Below are 23,348 nucleotides of genomic sequence, written 5' to 3'. Positions count from 1 at the left end.
CAGACCAGTTTCCAGGTTGTCTTTTGGGCCATTTTCTGGCTGTTTTGGGAGCCATTTTCAAACCATTTTTTGGGCTGTTTTCAGGCCATTATGGGCCATTTTCAGCTCATTTTGAGGGTTGTTTTCAGGCCATTTTGGGGCTGTTTTCAGGCAGTTTTGGTCCAGAAAGCAGCCTGAAAATGGCCCCAAATTCAGGACAAAACCAGTCTGAAAACGAGCCTGAAAACAGGCCTGAAAATGGGCCCCAAACCAGACCATTTTGGGCCTGTTTTTGGCGCAGAAAATGGCCCTAAAACAGCCTGAAAATGGCCTGAAAACCGCCCAAGAAAAGGCCTGAAAATGGCCCCAAAATAGGCCGTTTTGGGCTGGTTTGGGGTCATTTTCAGGCTATTTTGGGGCCATTTTTGGCCCGGAAAATGGCCTAAAAATGACTTGAAAAACAGCCTGACAATGGCCCAAAAAACCAGCCCAAAAATGGGCAGGGTGGTCAGCCAGTGGTGGGATTTGCCAGTTTGCCGAACTATGCCTAATCTTAATTACTGGTTCGCCAGAACCAGTGTGAACCGGAAGCAGCCCACCTCTGGGCACAACCTCAAACTGACAGGAGGGAGTTCAAAAGTAATCTTAGAAAGTATTTCCTTAGGTAGGAATGAGCTTTTGGATGTAGCACCTCTGCTGTTTCTTTCCCAAGATCTGTTGCTGAAGATTGTTCCACTGGATTTATGTGGTTGGCCCAAAGTTTTCCAGATAGAGCCCTTCCCTGTTCTAAAGAGGAGAAGCAGTGCCAAGTCAGTAGGCTGGGCTGGGCAGGAAAGGCTACTGCAGGAGTTTCCCTTTAATTTCCTGGTCTAGCCCAATTTTGCAATCTCGCTCATTTAAATAGTGCTTCCTTGGCCCTTGCTCAGACGGGGAAAGGCCACCAGAAGATATGCACCATTCCCCTCTTGCTTCTTGCAGAATGTGTCATGAACTTCTTTCTATAGCTTTCTACCGGGCTGTCTTCACTGAGTTGCTGGTCACCGCCATCTACGTCTTTTTTGGCTTGGGGTCTGTTCTGGATTGGCCAGAGACACCCTCCATCCTACAGACTTCCATCACCTTCAACTTGGCTGCAGCCACAGCTGTCCAGATTGCCTGGCAAGCTAGTGGAGCCCACATCAATCCAGCAGTGACTGTGGCCTTCCTGCTTGGCTCTCGTGTCTCATTGGTGAGGACTGTCTGCTATGTGGTGGCCCAGCTGGCTGGAGGAATTGTTGGGGCAGCCATCCTTTATGCGGTGACTCCTGGGAATGTCCGTGGAAATATGGGCATCAACAAGGTATGTCATTGAATTGACATCTTTGACATGGGCATTTGCCTGGGGAACAGTCTTCAAATAACCTACCAAGTGGTACATATTCTAGCAAGCATACCAGAATTGACAGCAGTTGTGGATCTGTCAAGCATTAAACAGGGGTGTGGTTATTAAGGTGTGAAATATTGTCACTGATTGTTGTAGATTACAGAGTGAAGCCCGCCAGATGAAATATCTACAGTTCTATGTGAGTCAATCACTCATGGTACATCCTCTTACAGAAGGATGTGCAAAGCATGTTCTTTGTTGGTTTACTTGGAAATTGTTGGGAAGCTGATTATTATTTAAAATGAAGAGAAAGAATTAGCTGGAATGATGATTTGGTGGAAGAGTCTAGTGGGTAGGGCTTTAGAAGAAACTGACAGTAAGCTATAACAAAAACTCAAAGTGTCCTGAAATTAATTGCAACAGGAAGTGAATTACTGTATAAAATGGCTTCAAGGAGGCTACAATAACAATGCAATTCCATTTTTGTAAAAATGGTTATTGTCATAGTTGAGGGTATCTCATGGTAACAGAATGTGTGGAAGCAGGGTGTATAGCAGGAATGGGTGATTTCATACAACCGCAGCCTCCAATTCATCTTGCTCTACAGACTCCCTAGATTGGGTTGACAAAATTACCTGAAAAATGGCCAGTTTTCATTAGCATGGTTTATAGCATCTGCGGCAGAAATTAAAGGTCAGAGTAGGTCATTTCTTCTGAAAGTGTGGAAAGTCCCAAAGATCTACCCAAAAAGGACTGAAGATCTTCTGACCTCTCCACTTGGTTGTAACTCTGGATCACTGATGTGTTCCCTGCAAATTTCAGAAGCCAAAAATATAAGACAGGAAAGGAAATGTTGAGGCTGAAAATGTTTGCCAATGCTTGGACAATAACAATTAGAAAGGAAGATCCAGGCCCAAAGGTATGCCCACCCTAAATTCTAAGATGGGGAAGGATAAGAATGTGGCAGCAAATAAGAAAATTACCTATTATAAAAATAATGGGCAGAGCAGAGGGTAAAGAATGTTACATAACATTGGGTTGATTCACATAATGGGTAGATGGTAGGGCAAGGACAAGGGAGACTCAAGGCTGATCCAGGTGAGTTTGCCCCAGCACAAGTACCAGCAACTTACTGTTTCTCAGGACTGGAAAGCACATTGTCTTCTACTAACTTACCAGCTCACTGGGAAATTAACCTCCACCCATCTTATCCTGCTGATATCAAGGGTGTTTTTCTTCTACTTTGTTGTGTAGTTTGCCTCCTGTACTTTGTTGCATTGTAGCAGAACCCCTCCACCTATGTACTGAGTGAGAAACGGCCCTTTTCTCTCCATCTGGTTACTGGATCACCTTGCACAACTCCATATCCCTCAACCCTTTTTGCATGGTGGTTTTGTAAATGAAGGAAGTGTGGAATTTATCTTCAACAAATAAAGGAGCAGATCAGAGGTTGGAATTTTGCAGCAGGACCTTGTTAGGTTATAGTTCAGCAACATCTAGAGTCATCGGGTCCTGAGTTGACAAGGTGGGAGGTGCAACTATTTAACAAGGGAAAGAATGGGTCAAAGAGGGCAGTTCTGGGGGAAGGAAGTAGCACTAAATGTCATTATATCCATGGCGTTAGGAATGAACCCTTATAAAGCTCTTCCATGCTTAGGGAGAAGGGAAGAGACTAGAACGACAGGAGCCCAGAGAATACAGAGACTGATCTTTCCTGGAAATAGATTGATGGATCAGGTGCCACCAAGTCATTTTTAACTCTTAGTAACCACGTGGATAGATTTTCTCCATGATGATCTGTTTCTAACCTGGCCTTTCAACTCTTCCAACAAAAACAGAGTAAGCGTTGTAAGATTTACAATGTACATTGTACCATGTAATCAGAAGTGAAGACGTTGGTGTGGGAGCCTCCCACACCTGTGGAAGTAGCCTGGCCTTGAATTAGGTAGGAAGGATAGAGAGAGTCTCTTTCCAGTTGCACCTAACTGTGGCATCAACACCATGTTTGCTGTGTTGTGCAGCCTTCTTTAAGAGGATGCACCTGTGAAGGTTGCTTTCAGCATCAACCGGTGAGTGAGCTAAGCTTAAATCAGGCTTAGCTAATCATTCCAATCTAATCAACTAATTAAGGAGAGACTAATCAATTAATTAACTAATCAAGGAGAGAACAAACCTAGAACTAAGGAGAAATTTCCTGACAGAACAATTAATTAGTGGAATGTCTTGCCTCCAGAAAGAAAGCCATCAAACTATACGTACCAATAACAACTCCCAAAACCAGGAAAAACAGATTACCCATAACAATAAGGAAGCTTCAATCCAAAAAGTGATCACTTTGGCGAAAAATCTGGTCACGTTGCCAACTTCAAAAGCCAATACAAAAATTTATGCCACCAGATAAAAACTGAATGCACTAATTATCACATTAAACAAGAGGAAAAGCTTCTACGCACAAATTCCACCTGTGCTTTCTACAATTTTGTAAACAACAAACTAAAAGACTCAAGGTCCATCCCACCCCTGATAGGACCTAATGGTAAAGACTGCAACGATGACACTATTAAAGCCAACCTCTTTAACACATTATTTGGCTCAGTATTTGTAAACAGCAGTGGATCAAGCCCAGACAACTACAATAATCTAATTATTATTATAACCACAGACAACTACAATAATCTAATACATATCGATTTTATAGAAGACATTGTTGAAAAAGCACTGCGCAATCTAAAACCATCCCTAGCTATTGGATCGGATGGAATATGTGCCTATTTCTTTAAAAAGCTATCCACTGCCATAGCTGAACCTCTAAGCATAATCTTTGAAAAATCTTTCAGGACCAGCTCCTTGCCAAAACTATGGTCACTAGCCATGGTCATCCTCATCTTCAAAAAGGGAGACCCCAGCCTAGTTGAAAATTACAGACCAATCTCCTCATGCTGCGTCACCTGTAAAGTCATGGAATCAATTATTAACCAATCCATTATCCTCCACTTAGAGACAAACAACCTACTCTCTAATAAACAATTTGGTTTCAGAAAAAAACTATCCTGTAATCTGCAACTCTTACACTGCAAAAACATATGGACTACACAACTCGATCAGGGCAAAGCAATAGACGCAATCTACATGGACTTCTGTAAAGCCTTTGATTCAGTGGTAGACAACAAACTACTCCTAAAACTAAAATCTTATGGCATCTCTGGGCATCTGCATTACTGGATAGAAGCATTCCTGTCAAACAGACAACAAATGGTCAAAATTGGGAGCGTCCTATCAAATTCTGTACCTGTCAACAGTGGTGTCCCCCAAGGCAGTGTTCTAGGACCAACTCTCTTCATACTCTACATAAATGACCTCTGTGATCATATTAAGAGCAACTGCGTTCTCTTCGCTGATGATGTAAAGCTATTCAACACCACAGACAATACTACTACCCTCCAAAAAGACCTTGACTATGTATCAGAATGGTCAATCAAATGGCAACTTCAAATCTCAATAAATAAATGCTCTGTCTTACATATTGGCAGAAAAAAAACAGAAAAAAAATACAAGCTAAATAGTCAAGAACTTGTTGAGGATCCAGACTTTGTCAAGGACCTTAGAGTACTCATCTCAAATGATCTAAGTGCTAGAGCCCACTGTAACTAAATAGCCAAAAAGGCATTGACAGTTGTTAATCTAATCCTATGTAGCTTCTTCTCTGGTAATATCACACTACTAACTAGAGCATACAAAACATTTGCTAGACCAATACTTGAATACAGCTCATCAGTCTGGAACCCACATTACGTATCTGATATTAACACAGTTGAGAAAGTCCAGAAATATTTCACAAGAAGAGTTTTCCTCTCCTCTACTCATTGCAGAATACCTTATGCCACCAGACTTGAAACTCTAGACCTAGAAAACCTACAACTATGCCACCTCTGGTCCAATCTAAATATAGTATATAAAATCATACATTGCAATGTCCTACCTGCAAATAAATACTTCTCGCTTCAATCATAACAATACAAGAGTACACAATAGATACAAACTCAAGGTTAACCGCACCAAACTTGACTGCAGAAAATACGACTTCAGCAACAGAGTGGTCAATGTTTGGGATACTCTAATGCTCTAATACTCTACCTGACTCTGTGGTTTCTTTCCCAAACCCCAAAAACTTTAACCTTAGACTGTCTACTATTGACCTCACCCCCTTCCTAAGAGGCCTGTAGGGGGTGAGTGGAGGCAGTTTTTGATAAATGGCTAGACTAGCCTTCTGTTAATATCTTAAACTAAATAGCAGCGAACCTATTTTTTTCTTCTATATTAGCATTAAGCTGAAATGTGTAAAAACTAATACAAACTAAAAGAAGGGGAAAAGAAAGAAATAAAACCCTAACGTGCAAAAGAAGAAGAAAAGGTTTAGAAGAAAAGTAGAATAAATGTTATAAACAAGTAGCTTCTGATTGTTACAACTGATGTTTTGAAAAGTCACTTTCAATTTGTAGCTAGGACTGGAGCCTCTGGTTCTACCTAACTTCAAGACATCCAAAGAGCGATAGACAAGAAACCGTGTTTTTCACTTTTGTTTCTTTCCCAAATCTTCACCTTTTGATAATCCATAGTTAATCTCAATTTTCATTTTCTTGTCAGATGTCAAGAATCAATTTCACACTTCAGCCACTCTGAATTTGAACTACACTGTGGGATAGGAATATTTCTCAGCTACAAGAGGAGAGTGTCTACTAAAAAGCAGAAACAGTTGTGTTGACTAGGAGGAATAAAGATTCCTTATTACAAGGAATATCATACTAGGCCAAAGAACTATTCCAAAACATGAACAAACTTCTGAGTTTCTAAAATGTCTCCATTGAGCAAATGGAGGCAAGATGCAACTGGTGTTTAAGCTGTCTGTGGTTGGGATACCATACCTGGGCTCAAAAAATCTGGAGGACAGCTAGAGGACAGCAAAGTCATAGATTGCCATCTATAGACTCATCTCCATGATAGCAGTAAAGGGCAGGAGTTGGTACAGAGATCCCTAGTATAAAAAACTGTGCTTTCAGACCCTGTCAAAACAGAATGAGTTTTTCTCCCAGCAGAAGCAGGAGAGAGAGGCATTTGCAGAGTTAAATCAACTGTGGAATCAGAGAACTGTCACTCAAGGAACCACTGACTCTCTTTTTCCCCTGCACTTTTTCTACGGAGCATGGCAAGAAATTTGGGGGACAGAGTAGAAGTAAGAAAAGTGGGTTTTCCTGCCAATTTTGCGCCTTCACAAAGCAATTACTCTTTGGGACTGGGCCAAAGATGGGGAACAATGGCCTCTCTAGGACTTGTGGACTTCAACTCCCAGAATTCCTGAGCCAGCATGGTTGGGTCAGGAATTCTGGGAATTGAAGTCCACAAGTCATAAAAGGGCCATTGTTCCCCACCCCTGGACTAGACAATTGGAAGCAAAGGAGCTGTTCTCCCCACTTTTTCTCCCTTCTCACTTCCCCCACTACTCCTGGGTAAAGAAATAGGGTCAGAGCGGTCAGTTCTCCAGGCATCAAAAAGCCCCTCCCAAATGGTCATGATTGTACATTTAGAAACATTGAACTGTAATTTACACATTTTTTGGACCAATTTTCCAGTAATGCCAAATCATTTTCTATGTTATGAAAAAAAAAAAAACCTGGAACATCAACTCTGTTACATTACTGGATGACATTTTTGTGTCATCAACAAAAAGACATACCTTATCTAGCAATCCTTCTGTTATATCATTTACAAACACATTGAGCAGAACAGGACCTGGGACTGATCCTTGTGGTACACCGTGTGTGATTGGTCTCTATTCAGACAGACCAGTGGTGGGATTCAATTTTTTTTACTACCGGTTCTGTGAGCGTGGCTTGGTAGGCATGGCGTGGCTTGGTGGGCGTGGCTTGGTGGTCATGGCAGGGGAAGGATACTGCAAAATCTCCATTCCCTCCCTACCCCACTAACCTGCTTTCCAGCTCTGTTCTCCTGTGCAGGGCAACAAAAGAAGACCCAGCCAATCAGCTGGGACTTGGGAGGCAGATAATAGATCGGGGTGGGGCCAGTCAGAGGTGGTATTTGCCAGTTCTCCAAACTACTCAAAATTCTCCCTACCAGTTCTCTCAGAACTGGTCAGAATCTGCTGAATGCCACCTCTGAGACAAACCCCTATTAACAATCACCCACTGGGGATCTATCCATGAGCCAATTACCTTTCCAGTGAACCACCCAGTGGTTAAATCCTAGCCAGTACAACTTTTTAATGAGCTCATTATGGGCACTGTGTCAAATGCTTTGCTAAAATCAAGATAAGCTATGTCCACAGCACCACCTTTGTTCAAAATATTTGTGATATAGGTAAAAAAAAGTCAGTCAGGTTAGCCATCCCACTTCTGACAAGCCAAGTCAGTTAAAGAGCTCAAGTTGCAGCCCTCTGATGTTTAGTGACAGTGACAGATTTGCTTCACAACCACGGTGGAATAGACACAGTTGGAGCATGGTGATGTGATGTTTCATTTAATGCCTGTATCATTTAGCAACAGAGTTGCTCATCCCAATTTCAGCTGATAATGGAGGACTACCTGTAGAAAGACAATATGCATCACACACACACACACAAAAAAAAGGGACAGGACTAATATTGCATGATTGCGGCTACCATCTTAATCTTTTTTCACCTCCTCTCTGTGGACATGGTTGCACCTACAAATTGGTGAGAAAAGCAAAAGAGATGGCCTTTGAGCCCAGCAGAAGGACTCAAAGGGTTTCCTGATCTCGAAAGGCAAACAGTCATGAAAGTTGGAGGGAGGTGATCACAGCAGGACTCAGCATGAATATGATGCACTTCAGATGGAGCAGACATTTGTCAGAAGCTGGAAAACATCTGTTTACGAGAAAGGGGGGAGGGGGGAGGGGGAGGGGGAGAGAGAGAGTGTGTGTTTAGAGTCCTTTTCAGCTGATCAGGGATGACTGGAGAAATATAAAAGCCAGCTATAAAAATCAAATGTTTTACATCTGGAGCCACCTACACAGAAATATACATCCTTCAGGGTTTTTCCCATAAATGTTGCGGTAGATGGGAATCCCCAATGATGTGTTGGCATAAAAAGGATTCTGCTGTTTATAGCAAAGTGCTCTGATTGAACTTTAAGGCATTCACATAACCTGAAACCTATATAATAATCCTTTTTTCCCAGGCAGGAAAGATGCCAGCCATATGGTTAAAGTCTCCTTCACCGTTGTTTCCTTCTGTGCCCTAGGTGAACATCAATATTTCAAGCGGACAAGCTGTTGCAGTTGAGCTCATCTTGACCCTACAGTTGGTTCTGTGCTATTTTACATCCACAGATAGACAGCGCAGTACGGGCTCCCCTGCTGTCATCATTGGCATCTCAGTTGCCCTGGGCCACTTGGTTGGGGTGAGTAAATTAAGAGATGCTGAGAAAGGTAAGCGCCAGAGTAGGGCTACCAGAACTGGCTAGTGATTACTTGAGAGTGGAAAACCCACACCTGGGGGCCCCAAGCAAGACAGGCTTTGTTTTATTTTGTTTAAAATGCTAGAGGCAAGCTTTTAAAATGACGGAGAGGGCTCTTTGGAGGGAATAGGCATTCAAAGCAAAATAAACATCAATGAAGAAAGGAATAATGCAACAGATATTGTTTTAACTGCCTTGTAAATACCATGAGCTGGGTGCAGCTGGACTGGGTTCTTGGCTGCAAAGTTTGCTTATATGTATTATTGTATTGTATTTATTTATTTTGTTGAGCATGTATTAGATAACAGATATAAGTATAAACATGATTATTAATAAATGAAATGGATACGAAGGAAGGGAACATTAGGACAGGGACAGTATGCACGTTGGTGTGCTTATGCATTGATGTAGAAATGTCAGGGGTGTTTTGGGAGCATTTAAATTAGCTAGCGGATCCTACGGTGAGCAACCTTCTAAACTTTTACAACTGTGCTCCTAGATAATCCCACTACAGTGGGTGGTATGATGCACAACTGACATCACAAAGCTCAGAGCACACCCCAGTTTGGCAAATATTTTACCCAGACAATTAGCCTGCCTCCAGCAAAAGAGACATTTTAGAAGAAGGGGCACTAGCAGTGGCTGCTTGAACCGAAGAACTCCAAGTCTTCAAAATCAGGCGTAAGACTAGAAAACTACACAAGCATTTTCCACCAGTGTCTTGTTCTGTATGGATTCCATCCCAATACTGTATAGGTAGTCCTCGACCTACAACAGTTCATTTAGTGACCATTCAAAGTTACGACAGCACTGGGAAAAAAAATGAACTATGCCCTATTTTTGCAGTTGCAAACCTTTGCAGCATCTCTGTGATCAAGATTCAGATGTTTGGCAGCTGGTTCATATTTATGACCATTGCTGGGTCCCAATATCATGTGATTCCCTTTTGCAACCTGAGCAAAGTCAGTGGGGAAGCCAGATTCACTTAACAACCGGGTTACTAACTAATCCGCTGCAGGGATTCTCTTGGTAAGGAAGGTCGTAAAATGGGGGCAAAACTCACTTAACAAATGTCTCACTTAACAACAGAAATATTGGGCACAATTGGGGTCATAAGCCGAGGGCTACCGGTTTGGACTACAGTGAGGAAAAAAACTTTTTTTTTTTAATGGAAGTGCAACATTGAAACCCAGAATGGGAACTCTGCAAGATCTGCCTTTCCTAATGCTTTCTTCCCATTCCTCATTTCTAGCATTACTATACTAGATGCTCCATGAATCCAGCCAGATCCTTTGGTCCTGCTGTCATAACTGGGGATTTTCTTCAGCAGTGGGTAAATCCCTCTTCTTTCTGTATCCTCATCCCCCATTGGTCCAGGGTGTAGGTGGAAGAAAAGTGGGGTAAAGGATTATCCAATTGGCCAGACCACAAAAGCCTGTATATTGGTAGGATTTAATGATACGCATTATGAACCCAAGGAGCAACTGGATTGGTCTGGGATGATTAAAACAAACAGAAACAAGCATTTTGTACTACAAGTCCAGAAGCGTCTTCGAACCTCCCATAGAGTGCTGCTTAACTTTGTGAGTAGCTGGCAGGCATTTTGGGGGAGCTGACCAGTGGTGGGATTCAAATATTTTTACTACTGATTTTGTGGGCGTGGCTTGGTGGCCATGACGTGGCTTTGTGGGTGTGGCTTGGTGGGCATGGCAAGGGAAGGATACTGCAAAATCCCATTCCCTCCCCACTCCTGAGGGAAGGATACTGCAAAATCTCCATTCCCTCCCCACTCCACTAACCTGCTTTCCAGCTCCGTTCTCCTGTGCAGGACAACCGAAGAAGACCCAGCCGATCAGCTGGGACTCGGGAGGCAGAGAATAGATGGAGGCGGGGCCAGACAGAGGGGGTATTTGCTGGTTCTCCAAACTACTCAAAATGTCCGCTACCGGTTCTCCAGAATTGGTCAGAACCTGCTGAATACCACCTCTGGAGCCTACCCTGGGATTTTAAGTGGCAAGGCTGCAAAACTTCTCAGAAATACTTTCCACAAAAGCCTCTTACTCATCAGGACTTTGTTCAGATATATGGACTGTAGTTCAGTCTGGCAAACAACTGCATTTTAAAACTGGGAGGTGATAGACATCTTCTGGTTGCATATGGCAGACCCGTTTTGGTCTTAGCCAGTTCCTAAGATTAAAATCAGAGGAGACGGCATCTTTATGGTTGCATAAATAGTTTCATCTGCTGGCATGAGGAATAGGGGTGACCAGCTGCGGGGCCACAGAATTCCAGATTTTCCCTATAAGTGGCAGCAAAGAGATACAAAACTCCCTGTAAATCTTTGTAGCCCTCTATGCCTGGTTGCTAGCAGTAAAAAAAAAAGCACATAATCAAGTGATTGTTTTTAAAAAAAACCATATCCTTACTTCCTAGAGGGGCTACAAATGGGGTCTCTCTTACTCCTGGAGGCTTGGTGCCCTACAGAAGACAGGAGCCATGCCTAGAACATTTCTATCACGAAACACAAACCCTGACTTTTTTGTTTTTTTCCTTAGGCCAGGTTCACCTCCTTTCAAACCAACAGAACTGCCTAAGAAATGTTGCTGCTTGAGTCAGAAATGGGATGGTGTATATCTCTCCTAGCTCACCCCATTCCACATGCAAAAGCTAACTGGATTAACAGTTAAATCTTCCTTCAATATTGACAGTGAAGGCCTGCCCCAGAGGTGGCATTCAACAGGTTCTGACCAGTTCTGGAGAAACGGTAGCGGACATTTTGAGTAGCTCGGAGAACTGGTAAATAGCACCTCTGACTGGCCCCGCCCCCATCTATTCTCTGCCTCCTGAGTCCCAGCTGATCGGTTGGGTCTTCTTTTGTTGCCCTGCACAGGAGAACGGAGCTGGAAAGCAGGTTTGTGGGATGGGGAGGGAATGGGATTTTTCAGTAACCTTGTCCCAGGAGTGGGGAGGGAATGGAGATTTTGCGGTATCCTTCCCCTGCCATGGCCACCAAGCCATGCCATGCCCACAGAACCGGTAGTAAAAATTTTTTGAATCCCATCACTGCCCTTCCCTGACCAGTTTAGCGAAGAGGAAAAAAATCCCGATACGTCATGTGACACCGCCGTGATGACACAAGTTTGACACACCCTGGCCTAGGTGATTACTCCCTTTTGTTTAACGGTAGAGCCATCTGGGAGTAACCTACTCAAGCTGTGTGCCACCAACTTGGCAAGGCTCTGATGTGGTTATTCATAGAATGTTCTGACCTTGGAAGATTCCAGGAAAGAATGAATTAAGATGCAAAATGTAAGGACAGAACTAAGTGAAGAGAGAAGTTGTAGGTCTAACTTCCCTTTATTTTCTTGTCATTTACTTCCATTTTAACCTGGACAGTAGCTCATGGCTTGAAAGCAAGCCCTTCCCACTTTGCATATCCACCTCTCCTTAAAGGAGCTTAAAGCTGAATTCAGTCAGCAGGGATTTAAATTTAGCTTCCCCCAGTTAAAGCCGGTACTCTATTTGATACTGAATTCCGACTCTGGAAAATCATCAGGAATGGGAGTTTGAACATTTCAAGGCTTTGATCTTGCCAAGAGGACACAGTCCATCTACACCAGTGTTTGTCAAACGTGGCGTCTTTAAGATCTGTGGACTTTACCATGGCCGGCTGGAGGATTTTGGAAGTCGAAATCCAGACACCTTAAAGCTGCTAAGTTTGAAAAATGGTCTAGATCAGGGGTGTCAAACTCGTGTTGTCACAGTGGTGTCACGTGACATATTCGGACTTCCCCCCCCCTTCGCTAAACCGGGCAGGGTCAGCCATGACGCATCCAGCCCTTGGGCTATGGGTTTGACACCCCTGGTCTAGATCACTGTATCATACACCAGGGTTTTTTGTTTTCACTTAATAACAACTTTCGAGTCCTCGTTGTGTGAAAATCTTTGATGTACTTGAGCATTTTGCCGAAAGCCTTCATAAAACGGGACAGATTCATTCCATGTTTGCCCAGCCTTTATTTACATGATCCATCTCATCTTAGTTTATATCCGTCTTTAGGTAGGGTCAGCTGTCTATCTCTGATACACAGCTACCTCACTTGCATGAATTGCTAATCAGTTCTGCAGCAGCTTTCAACAGAAGATGTCACAACATTGGAAGAGATGGATTGGTTCGTATTGCAGGATATAACAGTCCCGATCAAAAATGTCTACAGATCGTAATCAAAAAAGTCAAGACAGAAGTCACAATGGTGATGGAAGCTCTGCCCAGTTTCTGTATGCATTCCATTTGTGGGGCACATAAAAAATTAAGGCAAAGCTTCATTTGTTGTCATTGCCATCACCTTGACTTTTCTGACCGTGCCAGCTGTGATCCTGGTTGTGGGTGATAAAGGCAGCAGTGACTTGGATTCTGATTCCAAGGCAGAGAAAAGGAACTAAATCTTGGGAAACTGTGAGAGAAACAAATGTGATCTAGTAACGTAAGTTCAATTCATTCCAGTTGGACTTTTAAAGACCAGTTTCTTTGGCTTAGAGCTCCTGACTTCGGGACAAATATGGTTGTTAATTTTTAGGTCAACTAATGACAAGTCGTCTTTCTCCTAACTTATCTCTGCTCTTTCCTTATAGATCTTCTGGGTGGGCCCCTTAATTGGGGCAGCCTTGGCATCTGTCCTTTACAACTTTGTTATTTACTATGACCCTAAGCCCTTCAGCCAAAGACTGTCCATTCTCAAAGGCAGCTATGATGAAGAAGAGCCGGAGAGGCAGGAGGAGAACGCTCAGAAAGAAGCGCTGCCGTTACCCAGTCTGGTGCATAGGTTGTAGCCTCTTCAGTCTCTGTGGAGAGGAACTTTAGGATGGGCTCAGCAAGAGATGGATCTGTGGATGGTGATCCCAAAACCAGCCACTAGAGGGCTCCAGGTGCCTTTCCTCTGAAGTGTTTGACTTACCGTGTGGATTTTGTTACATTCAGCATCAAGAGGCGACTTGCAGGAGCTGGCCCTTCGTTGCCCTGCGATTGGAAGCTGCCATATGGGTACCTTAAGCCCTCTATTCAGGAAATGAAAAGGGCTACTTTCAGTATAAAGCAAATATGAACTTGACAGCTATGAACTGCAATGCCAAATCAGCGGCTTGCTTGAGGTTTAAACTTGTCTTCTTCTAGGCAGATTTACACACACACACACACACACCCAGACCCAGAGGATAAGCAAAAGTTACTTGGATAAATAGCCTGGATGCTAGCTGGATCCTTAGTGGGTGAATGAAGTGTTTCACCAATGCCGCGTCTCGTGCAGGTATAAATCACCCCCAAAAGCAAGCTGCATAAAATTATGCTGCCTTCCCTGCTGGGAGACAAGGAGCAAGGAGGCAGGGGCAGGATCTTGACCTGTGGATTGTCCTTGTCACGGAGACGTTTCTCTGGGCTTCTGAGAATGCCCCGCCCTGCACTTCCAGGCAAGGTTTCGCTCAATGGGGAAAATGTCACCCCATCAAAGTAGGCCAGGAGTTTGCTGCTTCGTGTAGACTTTCCCCCCGCCCAAAATAAACAGGTAGTCCTCGGCTTATGACCACAACATTTCTGTCGTTAAGCAAGACATTTGTTAAGTGAGCTTGGCCCCATTTTATTACCTTCCTTGCCACCGTTGTTAATTGAATCATTGCAGTTGATAAGTTAGTAACCCGGTTGTTAAGTGAATCTGGCTTTCCCCATTTACTTGGCTTGTCAGAAGGTGGCAAAAGTTGAACACAGGACCTTGGGACACTGCGACCGTCATAAATATGAACCAGTTGCCAAGAATCTCAGTTTTGATCACATGGCCGTGGGGATAACTTTAAAAAAAATGGTCGCAAGTCACATTTTTCAGTGCTGTTGTAACTTTGAATGGTCACTAAAGGAACCATTGTAGGTCAAGGATTACTTGTAACATGAAAATGGGGAGTAGAGTTGTGTAGTAGAGTTGTGTCCAACCTCCAGCCCCTGAGAGCTTTGAACACACAGTCCTGGGTCTTACCCCAAATGCCTTTAAATAGAAACGGAATATTTGCTATACAGTGAATAACCACACCAACTTTACTTTGTAGATTTTATTCACATTGAATGAAATCTATGTTGCTCTTGTGAGAGGACCCTCCCTACCATCAGTGAGCATGTGTTAAACCTAGATTGAGGGGTCCTTGGTGCTCCCGGAGCTTTCTTGCTTTCTTGCAGATGTTTCATTACCCTAACTAGGTAACACCATCAGTACTAGTGACTAAAACTGATGATGATACCTAGTTAGGGTAATGAAATGTCTGCAAGAAAAATAAGCATGCTCAGAGAGCACCAAGGACCCCTTCGTTTCAACCCCGAGCTACAAATATTCTCCTCTGTTGGTTTAAACCTAGATTGAACGAAAGGTTTCACCCCTCCTCTCCCACCATGCAATAAAAAGTAGAAAAGTCACTTCAAACTTTACTTATTAATCAAATAGTCTAGCTGCCCGTTTTTACAAAAAGCAATTCTGGGCAGCGCACAACAGTCAAATGAAATAACAAATATAAAAATAACAGAAATAAAGATGTAAAAAACCCCACATACAAAAATAAATAAACGAACATATAAACCTTGAGGCGAAGGTGAGATAAAAACGGCCTCTCAGCAATGGAACCAACAAAATGTATTTCCAGCCTGATAAAATAATGAGGTTATTGAGAGACTTCTGGAAATCAGGTAGTCATTGATTTATGATCACCCTTGAACCCAAAATTTCCAGTTGTTAAATGGGTTTTGCCCCATTTTATGACCCTTTCCCCCCACAGTTGAGTGAACCATTGCAGTTGTTAAGTGACTCTTGGCCTCCTCCAGATTCCAACTTTCTTTGTCGGGAGCCGGCTGGGGAAGTTACTGTGCAACTGGCATGTAAGACGAAGCTACCTCTTAGCCACCGCTGCTTGAGCTCAAGCCCTGGTGGCTTCCAATTTCCATGGATATTTTTTTTAAAAAAACTTCCCAGCTGTGGATCCGTCAATTGGTTCTCCATCTGGGTTAACCAGGCTCAGCTCCTAGCTCCCAAGGTCACTCCGAGAGTCTGCTGGATGTTGCTGAGCCTCATCTCTTTGAATTAAGCTCATTCAAGGGCACTTTGTGGACAGTCAATTTTTGACAGATGGTTTCCAGAAATGATGATGATCCCAGAGCTCGTGAACTTTTGACTATGTAATGGGATGGAGAGGAAAAAAAAACAAAAAAAACCTCCCAGCGCACTTTAAGCTCAATATATAAACGTTTCGTTTGAGTCTAGTCTGTCAGCATCACATTTCACAATGACATAACACTCAAGGCTTTCATTAAAAAAGGGCATCGGATTGGGGTTCTTTTGAAAGCCGGCGTCTCACCTCTCAGCTCAAGACAGCAGCTGAGCATTTTCTTAGACAAGGAAATCAAGGGAATCTGGCATTTGGCTAGTACCAAATGGACAGGTAGTCCTTGACTGATGACCACAACAAGCCCCAAATGTATGTTGCTAAGTGAACATTTGTTAAGTGAATCTTGCCCCATTTTATGACTGTTTTTGCCATAGTTGTTAAGTGAATCATTGCACTTGTTAAGTTAGTAACCTGGTTGTTAAGCGAATCTGGCTTCCCCATTGACGTTTGTTTTCTCAGAAGGTCGCAAAAGGGGATTGATTACATGGGACACTGCAACTGTCATAAATATGAGTCAGTCGCCAAGCATCTTAATTTTGATCACATGACCATGGAGATGGTACAACGGTTGTAAGTGTGGGGAAAAAAAATTTTTCAGTGCCGTTGTAACTTTGAACGGTCACTAAATGAACTGTTGTAAATCGAGGAGTATTTGTAATCTAACCTTTGTGTTATTTATTTCCAGACCATTGTTCACCCAAGAAGCTATGGGGTGCCTAGTTTTTTTCCCTTCACTAAAACATCCTACACAATCCTACAATCTAGGTGGGCTAGAATGAGAGAGGCAATCGGCATTCCAGAGCTGTTGAGTGATCTGGGATCTGAACTCAAATCCCAGGTTCTAGTCTGACATTCTCATTCCTTTTATAGTTCTCATTATAGTTTAAGAAAAGCAAAATCTCAGTTAATTTTGAAAGACCAACTTAACTCACTTCGCAAATATATTTTTAAAACCTCTCAAAGGTATGACACAGGTCTCTAATAAAAGGGTACACAAAAAGGAATGGCCTGCGATGCTCCCTTTCAGGTCCTGCAGGGCCGTCGTAGCTACATATCACCTGGGGTTTTTGAAGTACAGGCAGTCCTCGAATTACGACCGCAATTGAGCCCAATATTTCTGTGGCTAAGTGAGACAGTGGTTAAATGAGTTTTGCCCCCATTTTACAGCCTTTCTTGCAGTAGTGTTATGCTGCTGGTTCGGCCTGGTTCGACCGAACTGGTAGCAAAAATTGGGCCAATGGTAGTAAAAAAAGCCTCACACCATCAGCTGAGAGGCTTAAGAAGAGAAAAGCACAGATCAGCCCTCCCACCTGCCCCTGTGCTTTTCTCTTCTTAAGCCTCCCAGCTGACTGGCACTGCAAGCCTTACCTGGTGTGTGGAAAGCTGCGTGCGACCACAGTCACCAAACCGGTAGTGGAACAGGTAGGATCCAACTGCTCTTTTCTTGCTGCCGTTGCTTGAGTGAATCACTGCAGTTGATAAGTGACACACACGGTTCTTAAATGAACCTGGCTTCCCCATTGACTCTGCTTGTCAGAAGGTGGCCAAAGGGGATCACATGATCCTGGGACATTGCAACCACCACAAATATAAATCAGTTGAGAAGCGTCTGGACTTTGACCATGTGACCATGTGGATGCTGCAATGATTAGATTAGCTTTATTGATTAGCCTATAGACCAGGGGTGTCCAACCTTGGCAACTTTAAGACTTGTGGACTTCAACTCCCAGAATTCCTCAGCCAGCTTTGCTGGCTGAGGAATTCTGGGAGTTGAAGTCCACAAGTCTTAAAGTTGCCAAGGTTGGACACCCCTGCTATAGACCATATCAAAATACAAGGTTCAAACACGTATTACCCATCAAATCCTATAAAAACAATTTAAAATAAGAACAGGGTAAAACACAATAATTTAATATATAAATATGAAAAATGGAATAAAATAACATAAAATTATATTTCTGTATCACCCCTACAATCTACCCTAATCAGGCCCACGTACGCCAATCTCAATTGGTCCATTTTAGACAGAAACTGTGCTGTATTACATGTCATTTTCAAATTCCGGCCACACATGAGGTATGTTGTTTTAATATGGGCCTCCTAGTGGGCCATATGTTTAATGTATGAATTAAGGTACTTATCTCTCGTCTCCTTATACAGACAGCAATCATCGGGTACGTGTCATTTAACCACTGCTTTGCTCAGCCATGGGTAGCCTGGCCCCAATTGTCCTCGTAAGTCAAGGACTACCCATAGTTCACTTGATTTTGTACTATTTTTAAAAATGTACTGTTTCACTGCTACCAATGAAATAAATTTGTCTCCCCACCCCCACCCCAAATTGGCCCTAGCAATCTATGCTGGGCAGTTCTGAAATAGTTTGGCATTTAACTTTCTACTCAGATTCGAGCCATAAAATACACGTGTAGGAATTCAGATGAGCACAAAAAATCATAAATGGGAACTTCTGGCCAGCAGTTTCCAGTACTGTTGAGGTGGTGAAGCAAGAGTGGGCCTAGATCTTGGAAATATCTGGACCCCAGGTTCCAGCCAACTGGGATAGATCAAATATAATCTTGAAACTGAGCTAGTTTGGTCTAGTGGTTAAGCCACCAGTCTAGAAAGTGGAAGACCATGAGTTCAAGACCCACCTTAGCCATGAAGACCAGCTGAGTGACTTTGGACCAGTCCTCTCTCTCAGGCGAACACACCTCACAGGGTTGTTTTTATGAGGGGAAAAGGAGAAGGAAGGTGTGTTGGATATATTTGCTGCCTTGAGTTGTTCTCAAAAATAATAAAAATGGGATCCAAATAAATAAACAAACAAAACTTTCTCACCCTCTCATCTTCTCCACCACTAGCACCTCAGTCAGGAAGCCCCCAGTACCCTAAAACCCAGTCATCACTTTTGGCACCGATTTCCATTCTGCATAGATTATTTGTTTATCAGATTTATATCCTGCTGCAATGGTAAACACACTCTTGGTAGCTCACAATAACAATGAGCATAAAAATACTTGTTTCAACCTTTTCTGGAGAGCAGATAATGGATACAATCCAGACATTGAGTAGCTGACTGCACAGTGCTTTTTGCAAATGTTGTTACAGTAACAAATGATCTTTGTTATAAGTTGGTTTTATAATTGTTGCAAGTTGGTTTCAATCCCGAGGTTGATCAGGGACAATACTTTTACAGTCATCCAGTGTACAGGGTTCCTCAGAATTGAAGAGATAATGCTTCCTAAAATCCATTCAGTCAAGTTCAATAGAGAAAGTTAATTTTTGCATCTAAGCTGGCCAAATGAAAGCCTTCGGTCCTTCATGGGTCTTCATTTAAGATACAATCTTTCACCTTGCTTTATAGATTTTTCTCTGATGCCAACATCTAATTGAGGAAGGTTTTGCTCAGGAGACAAATTTAATTTTCTCCCATTGACACAGCATGAATAATCTCAGGGACACTGAAATGTTCTGCCTGTGTGCAAATCCATTTCTGTTTAGTTCATGTTACCTCAAATGGCAAACCTTTTCCTTTAAGTACCTCAGGAAATGGAAGTGGGAAGATTCCAGAATTTTGGGAGGGTAAGAAATTGCTGCATGGCAGAGATGATCTGTTTTGGCCCAAAGATCACACCTGTCTTGACAGATCTATTGGAGGCGGGGGACTACTTTAAAACGCGTGTAATGCTAAGACAAAAATTAAATTTAACTAAATTTAAAGCACAAATGAAATTAACATGAAATAAAACTAGGTAAAAAACTCAATGTGTTTATTCTCTACATGTTTAGCTACAGTCCCCTTCTGTCGCATTAAAGATTATAATTTTCACGGCTGTGTTCTGACAGGACAACTGGGTTTCTTAATTAAATCAATTTTCTAGGCTCATATGCTACATTGAATCAAAAGCTAATTTGGTAACATTTTTTTTTTTTTTAGCTGACCTTTATAATTTCAAAATGGCAAACATATCTAGTAATATTCCTTCCACCTCACTTCTTTCTCCTCCTATTTTCTCCACAAAAACCACCTTGTGAGGTAAGTTGGGCTGAGAAAGAGTGACTTGGGCCAAATCACCCAGCCAGCACCACATGCTCAGATGCACAAAAAGCAACCTAAGATTAAAGCTAATTGAGCTTTACGCATTGTCTAAATGCAGCTGCTCTTAACTGACTTACTTAAAAATAAAATACAACCGCACTTGGGAGCAGAATCTTGACTATTGAAAGCAGTCTTTAAGGGAGATGTCACATGAACACTTTGCTCCACAACCACAATTGTGATCATTAAACAATCTAGCAACTTGTTAAGAGGAGTCCCAATTAAGGAGTGTGGGGTATCTTAGGGGCATGTGGGGTATGGGACTAGTTGTAGGTGCTACAGGATGGCACAAAACCATGGAAACCTCACTGTTCACCTAGCCTGCCAACACAAGCAAAGCTACCAAGGCCCAGCAGGGCTTTAGGGAATATTTATTTTAGGAAATTTATATTGCTGCTTATTTGCACATGGCAGCTTACAGGAATATAAAAACCTCCTATATAAAACAATAAAACTAATAAAAGAGAATAATCACTTAATAAAATAAAATAATAACCCCCCACCCCAGCGACAACACATCACACCAGCCATTTAATGGGCTCCATTCTGCTCTGCGTTTCCCAGGCCTGCTGGCAGAATCACGTCTGAAGGGCCTTCCAGAAGAGTGTTAGAGTGGGGGCCATTTTAATCTCTGGGGGATTGATTCTGAGGGAGGGAGGGAGCCACCACGAAGAAGGCCCTTCTTCTGTGTCCCACCAGGTATATCTCCCTCAGGGATGGGACACGCCACATTCCTTGCCTCCCCCCACTCTTGTGGGTCAGGTAGATGTGACTCTGGGACTCTGGGAATTCTCTGGAGATATTAGCCAAATGGGAACTGACGCCTTCTCTACGGATTCACACCAAGGATGATGAGCACTGAGATGGCGAAATGAAAATGAACTCCAAACCTCAGAGCAGTTGATCACTTATGCCGATTATGGCTTCCGTGATCTTCATTGGAACAATTCTCTATTTTTTTTTACAAGTCTCAAAATAGATAAATGAAAACTTACAGTATCTTGACGTTGGGAACATCATCAATCTCTCCTTAGGGAAAGAGTCAAAACCATCAGTTTCCACCTCCCAGTGACATCATTCCTGGGCTTGGAAGCCACAAATAAATGAATAGATGTAGAAGCACAAAAGAATTTTTTTTCACATTTTCTGCTGTTTTAATGATGTCTAAGAGGCTTATACCACTGGATTATTCTTAAGTCACTATATTTCTCTCTCCTCCTGTCCCTAGCCTAGATAAAGGAAAGGAAAAGGAAGAATCTCCATCCTGCCAAGGTCAATTCATTTTCTTTCACCTTATTTCAACTGCTAATTCATCACTTGAGCATATAAGCAAATTAGAAGTTGAAGCAGGTTCAGGAATGATTATCCCAAGATAGCAGGCTGAATAAGCAGGTCCTTAGATAGGGGCTGTAACTCATACATCATGATCAACAGTTGCACTTCATAAGCCACCAACATTAATTAAAGGAGAGTCCAGGAAAAAATGAGTTGTGTTTGTCTGCATCTAATTAATGCAGTAGGTGTTCATCCATATGCCAGGTCTTGAAACCAATGCAGCAGTTCTCTCTTCTCCCTGTCAGCATCCGTTTATAGAGCCCCAAGAAATGAACCTAATGAAAGGAGAATATAGCAAGAAAATTAACTGCTTAGGTTGTTTCAGTCGTAAGGTAAACTGAGACCTAAATATGACTTTCCCAGCAATCCTGCAAATTATGACAGGAGAGCCAATCAACCAAGTAAGATTTGTGGATTAGCCACTTAAAGCTGGTATATAGCCTAGGACTGCATCTTCTCTGTAGCTCACAGTGAACGTCTTTTTTGCTCTCCCAGAATCCTTTGGTGCTATTCAAATAATCCCAGTGACTCACACCCCACGCCTCTAGCTTGATTTGCTGCACAATTGGGTTGCTCTTATATATGCATTGAAATTGTGTGGTGCAGGAACATGAATGGTTTTTGTCAGAGTACGCACAGTGTGAGTATGTGAGACAACCCAGAAGCAAATACAGTAAACAGAGGTTTGCATTTTAAATAGTAGCAATTAGTAATCAGTAAGTACAGCACAGAAGCACACATGGTGAGAGAGAGATACATCCCAACCTGGTCTCTTCTTATTACAATTATTACACTTATTAAAGTGATATCAGCCCAATAACCTTGCTGACTCATTTCCAGCATTACATCATTGTATTATTACATCTTCATTACATCATTGTAGCAGCTGGTCAGCTGTTAAATTTCACCGACAGTTTCCCAGAAACATTGCAGACTACAGGAACCATTTGAATAGAATAGAATAGAATAGAATAGAATAGAATAGAATAGAATACTTTATTGGCCAAGTGTGATTGGATACACAAGGAATTTGTCTTGGTGTAAATACTCTCAGTATATATAAAGAAAAGGTACATTCATTAAGAATCAAGAATCATAACGTACAACACTTAATGATAGTCATAGGGTACAATCAACAATCAAATCATACTAGGAAACAGTCAATATAAATCATAAGGATACAAGCAACAAAGTTACAGTCCTACAATCACAAGTGGGAGGGGATGGGTGATAAGGAGTGACAAGAAGATTAACAGTAATAGTAGTGTACACTTTGTAAATAGTGTTGAGGGAATTATTTGTTTAGCAGAGTGATGGTTTTTGGGGAAAAACTGTTCTTGTGTCTAGTTGTTCTGGTGTGCAGTGCTCTATAGCATCTGGGATGATGGTAGAATGTTTGAAGCAGGAAGGAACATAGCACATCTCTAGTAACCTATTGAAGATTCGGGTGAAGATGGGGGCCAATTGGTCAGCACAGACTTTTAAGCAAGAAGGAGTTATTTTGTCTGGCCCTGGTGCTTTTCTTGGCTTCTGTCTGTGTAATAGATCTTGCACTTCTTTTTCTGTGATCACCAGAGGTTGTGAGCCCAATGGATTGGGGCCAGTTGTAGGAGGCTTGGCTGTTGTTGGTGTGTTTGAGATGTGGGTTGTGGAGATAGGTGGCTGTAGTTTCTTTTCCAACCTGCAGTAAAACACATTCAGGTCATCTGCCAGTTGTTGATTTCCTTTTGCCTGGGAAGGAGGTTTGCTGAAAGCCAGTGATGTTTTTAAGAGTTTTCCACATGTTTGCTGGTTCATTTGTTGAGAATTGATTCTTTAACTTTTCAGAGTAGCTTCTTTTTGCTGCTCTCATCTCTCTTGTTAATATGTTTCTCGCCTGGTTGTATAG

At 42.4% G+C, this 23,348-nt stretch overlaps 1 protein-coding gene across 1 annotated transcript; it reads left to right on the top strand.

Annotated features, from left to right (window-relative positions):
* The first annotated feature begins 476 nt into the window (after positions 1 to 476).
* Positions 477 to 17,328, top strand: AQP6 (aquaporin 6). Its single transcript, XM_026679963.2, has 4 exons — positions 477 to 1,318; positions 8,617 to 8,775; positions 10,085 to 10,165; positions 13,465 to 17,328. Exons 1-4 carry the CDS (start codon positions 929 to 931, stop codon positions 13,660 to 13,662), a joined length of 828 nt encoding a protein of 275 aa, XP_026535748.2. The 5' UTR covers positions 477 to 928; the 3' UTR covers positions 13,663 to 17,328.
* The last annotated feature ends 6,020 nt before the right edge of the window (positions 17,329 to 23,348 follow it).

This window comes from Notechis scutatus, chromosome 2 (assembly GCF_049901735.1).
Source record: "Notechis scutatus isolate UNSWTSFEM ecotype Mainland chromosome 2, rNotScu1.2, whole genome shotgun sequence".
NCBI lineage: Eukaryota > Metazoa > Chordata > Lepidosauria > Squamata > Elapidae > Notechis > Notechis scutatus.
This window is presented reverse-complemented; position numbering and strand designations above follow the sequence as displayed.